This window comes from Gobio gobio (assembly GCF_949357685.1).
Source record: "Gobio gobio genome assembly, chromosome: 10".
Taxonomy (NCBI): Eukaryota; Metazoa; Chordata; class Actinopteri; order Cypriniformes; family Gobionidae; genus Gobio; species Gobio gobio.
The window spans coordinates 18,426,770-18,431,530 of record NC_137116.1 but is presented as its reverse complement, the minus strand read 5'-3'; the positions used below and the strand labels follow the sequence as shown (position 1 = coordinate 18,431,530).

Sequence of the window (4,761 nt, the reverse complement as noted above, 5' to 3'; positions counted from 1 at the left end):
TTGCATTGTACTCCAACTCCATTAAATCTCTTAAAATTAAAATTGCTTTATACAGTACTGATGTTTCAAATAATTCAGTGGATTTAACTAATGTGTTATTACTGCCTTTCCTTTAACCCTCCCTTGTCTGGCTTATGCTACTCTGAGCAATGCCTGAACTTTGTATTTTGAGCACTTCTTGCGTTGTTTTTACCTATTCACAATGACTCGCTTGCTTTAATCCTCAATTGTAAGTCACTTTGGATAAAATTACTAAATGCTAAATGACTAAATGTAAATGTACTGCTTTTGTTCATTTCAGGTGAGTAAACTTGAAGCTGTGGGGTACAAGCCGATTTTATTTATTGGCAAGCCAGATAAAAGGGCTTCCAATAAATGGGTTGCAGAAATTATTACCCATCTGCACCCCACTCTTGTCACTAAAAATGTTTTGGAGAAGATGCGGAGGGCCTATGAACTTATATTGACAAAATGTAAGTAATGTTTTGGTTTAGAAATTATGAATATTTAGAATACATTTATATTTCTTTGTTAATATGTACAGATTTTAAATGAAAGTAAACTTTTATTATAGCAACCTCCACAGCACAGCAACCAGAAAGTCAAGCCGTGGGGGAGAGTCAAGCCGCCGCAGAGGAGAGTCAAGCAGGAAGAGCAAATACGGTCTCAGACTCCGCGGAGGAGAGTCAAGCCGCCACAGAGGAGAGTCAAGCCGCCACAGAGGAGAGTCAAGCCGCCACAGAGGAGAGTCAAGCCGCCACAGAGGAGAGTCAAGCCGCCACAGAGGAGAGTCAAGCCGCCACAGAGGAGAGTCAAGCCGCCACAGAGGAGAGTCAAGCCGGAAGAACAAATACGGTCTCAGACTCCGCGGAGGAGAGTCAAGCCGCGGAGTCTGAGACCGTATTTGTTCTTGACCTTGTTCCTCTGTCTTCCCCACTCTCTCCAACCTCTCTCTTTCCTACTTCCTCTTCTACTTTTCTTCCTCCAGTTTCTTCCCCACCACCACTGTCTTTGCGACAGATGAAAAGGAAAAACTCCTCAACCTCTTCACGCTATTCTGCCTCTGTCTCTCCTCCATCTGCCTCTTCCATTGCCACGTCTTTGAATCCGGAGGGGCCACGTGTGAAGACCAGAAGAAAAGGTAACTTTTTGCATAGTACATACTTACTCTACACTGTTAATAAATTTGCTCCCAGTCACAGTTGACTTAATGTAAATTAGATTCATCGGCTTACCGAGTCATTTGTAGCCAGTTTACAGTATTTAGTTATTTAGCTGTGGCCAATGTCCAAGGGTGGTGATTAATGTCAATCCCTGACTTAAGCTAAGAGGACTTTGGGAAAACCAATCCTGTACTTTTTGCTTGATTCACATAAACAGGGACAAATTCACTTTGACATGAATGGAAAGGACTGCATATCACCTCACATGTGAAATTATTAATATGGACGGATTCAGCTACTAAGCATGGCATTCATGGCTTAAAAAACTTTCCTTGTCTTTTCATCATTTCAGGTTGCCGAAAATGTAATAGGCAGAAGGTGTTCCTTTTTGATCGTATAACTGGGGAACGGATAAATGAGGTAAAATATGTTCTGCAAGGCTGCTTTCTTGTCTCAATGGCTGATTCCGACCTTTCAAAGATAATACAACAATATGTTATGCCCTATTCAGTGATTGCATAAACAGAATATTTATTACTTGTGTTTGTGTGTGCAGGGAAAAGCCGAATTGAGAGTCCACTGGTTGCCTTGCACTGTGTGGTAAGTCATGTTTTATTAATTATTTAATTCCATTGCGATGCAAATTAGTCCATTCCATGACAAATACAATATAGGCAAAGTTCAACTGGTTTCTTGCAAGCAGCATGGAAGTTCATGTCAGTGTTGTCTGTGGCAAGAGAAAACTCCCTGGTCCTGTAGTTGATCCTGTCAGTAAATCATCTTCTGTGGTAGCCTTTAGAAAAACTGTGAGGTCGATTGTCAGTACTCAGAAGCAAATAGCGATGAGGGGGAGGCATTTGGAAGAGTTAGATCTGGCAGGTAGGCCCTTGTAACCTTTAGGACATGCATTCCGATGATGAAAAAGTATGGAGGAGGTAAGGAGGTAGATCATTCTCCCATTTGTCTTTAAAATTATGGAATAGTCTTCCGAGCATTCCAAATTCAGACTCAGAATCAGAATATCTGGAGTTTCTTTAGACTGGACTGAGAGAGTGTGTCCTAATTTGAAATGCTCAGAAGACTATTCCATAATTTTAAAGACAAATGGGAGAATGATCTACCTCATTGTCTTCATTTAGAATATTCTATTTGTAAGATCCTGGAATTTTTTGATTAACACAATGGATTATAGGTAATGAGGAGCTGGACCATTCAGTGCTTTCTGGGTAATTAATAGAATTCTAAAATTAGCTGACAGACAGCCAATGTATGGAAAATAAAATGGTCCTGATGTGATCCTGTTTTCTGTTTCTAGTAAGTATAGCGGCTAGCTCTAGCTCTGAACTAGCTTATTTATTGAGCCTGCAGGACATCCACTCTGTAATGCATTACAAAAGTAGCAGTGATTCATGCACACATAAATTAATCTTTCGGCATCTGAAACTCGTATGTGTCATAATTTAGTTTTTCTAAGATGGAGAATCCAGTTGTATGTGCTGGAAATGTTATTTTTAAAGGAACATAAGAACATCAAACATAAGATCTGTGTTCTAAACTGTTGTAGATGACATAACATTTTCCTCATCCCGCCAATGACAACTTAATCCCTCAGTTTATCAGAAACATTTTTAAATCAGGAAATTTCAATGTACAGAAACTGTATGGAAAATTGTGTAACTAGAGCTGCCAGACAATTGTAGTTTAGGAAAAAGTACCATATTTTCCTGTGAGATGCAATGTTGTATAAAAAAGTGTAAAATGAAAATACCAATTAAGTCCAATTACCTCAAATTTGTTATTAAGTAAATTGAGTAAATGTACTCAGTTGTATTCCACCACTGGGCTTAACCAGGGTTAATGCTACTTTAACAAGCATCAATACATTTCAATGAACTCTCTAAATTGAACCCAACAGTGATTTTTTTCTCTTTGTGTTCTAATGAAATGTTTTTTTGCACTATTTTACAGTGGCAAAACCTGGGATGACACATGGGAGCCTGCCAGTGAATTCCTACATGTTATGCCCAAGTCCCCAGATCCCAACCAGCTTTCAGCATGACAGCCTAGTCACCTGGACTCATCCACTCATCCTCATGAAGTTTATTTTTGAGGGGCTTTTTTTTCTTCTTTTTTTTTCCTTCTTGCTTTTCATTAAAGTGTTTTGCACAATACCCGGTCTCTTTGTGGGTTTATTTTCTTAATGTGTTTTTAGAAAATAAAAAATCTTTTGCATTTTTCATGAAATGAAAGCTTTAGCGTAAGTTCTGCCGAGAAGACTCAATTGTTACGTCACTTATTACCTTCGCATCTCTCCAATCATGTGCAAAAACTTGCTGTACAAAAAATCGGTACTTACACATGTCTGAGTTTGCAGATGCTGACGCCTACATTCACCTCTCCCCTCCCAACCCCCCCACCACCACCACTAGGATGGTCCCTTCTCCTCCTCCACACCACCACCACCACCACCAGGATGGTCCCTTCTCCTCCTCCACACCACCACCACCACCAGGATGGTCCCTTCTCCTCCTCCACACCACCACCAGCAGGATGGTCCCTTCTCCTCCTCCACACCACCACCACCACCACCACCAGGATGGTCCCTTCTCCTCCTCCACACCACCACCACCACCAGGATGGTCCCTTCTCCTCCTCCACACCACCACCAGCAGGATGGTCCCTTCTCCTCCTCCACACCACCACCAGCAGGATGGTCCCTTCTCCTCCTCCACACCACCACCACCACCAGGATGGTCCCTTCTCCTCCTCCACACCACCACCACCACCAGGATGGTCCCTTCTCCTCCTCCACACCACCACCACCACCAGGATGGTCCCTTCTCCTCCTCCACACCACCACCACCACCAGGATGGTCCCTTCTCCTCCTCCACACCACCACCACCAGGATGGTCCCTTCTCCTCCTCCACACCACCACCACCACCAGGATGGTCCCTTCTCCTCCTCCACACCACCACCACCACCAGGATGGTCCCTTCTCCTCCTCCACACCACCACCACCAGGATGGTCCCTTCTCCTCCTCCACACCACCACCACCACCAGGATGGTCCCTTCTCCTCCTCCACACCACCACCACCACCAGGATGGTCCCTTCTCCTCCTCCACACCACCACCACCACCAGGATGGTCCCTTCTCCTCCTCCACACCACCACCACCACCAGGATGGTCCCTTCTCCTCCTCCACACCACCACCACCAGGATGGTCCCTTCTCCTCCTCCACACCACCACCACCACCAGGATGGTCCCTTCTCCTCCTCCACACCACCACCAGCAGGATGGTCCCTTCTCCTCCTCCACACCACCACCACCACCAGGATGGTCCCTTCTCCTCCTCCACACCACCACCAGCAGGATGGTCCCTTCTCCTCCTCCACACCACCACCACCACCAGGATGGTCCCTTCTCCTCCTCCACACCACCAGCAGGATGGTCCCTACCATACCTCACAGGGGGTCGGCTGCGGCCCTGCCTACATCTTCAGGCAGGAAATGCAGATTCCGTACCCTCGGATTGCGAGCTACGCACAGGGCCTATATGCCAAATAACTTTATATCTCAATACTTGCTTGTTGGGCT

At 44.7% G+C, this 4,761-nt stretch overlaps 1 protein-coding gene across 1 annotated transcript; it reads left to right on the top strand.

Annotated features, from left to right (window-relative positions):
* The first annotated feature begins 903 nt into the window (after positions 1–903).
* Positions 904–3,330, top strand: LOC307132225 (uncharacterized protein). Its single transcript, XM_079826394.1, has 4 exons — positions 904–1,141; positions 1,516–1,583; positions 1,720–1,763; positions 3,132–3,330. The coding sequence occupies exons 1-4, from the start codon at positions 1,021–1,023 to the stop codon at positions 3,220–3,222; spliced, it is 324 nt and encodes a 107-aa protein (XP_079682520.1). The 5' UTR covers positions 904–1,020; the 3' UTR covers positions 3,223–3,330.
* The last annotated feature ends 1,431 nt before the right edge of the window (positions 3,331–4,761 follow it).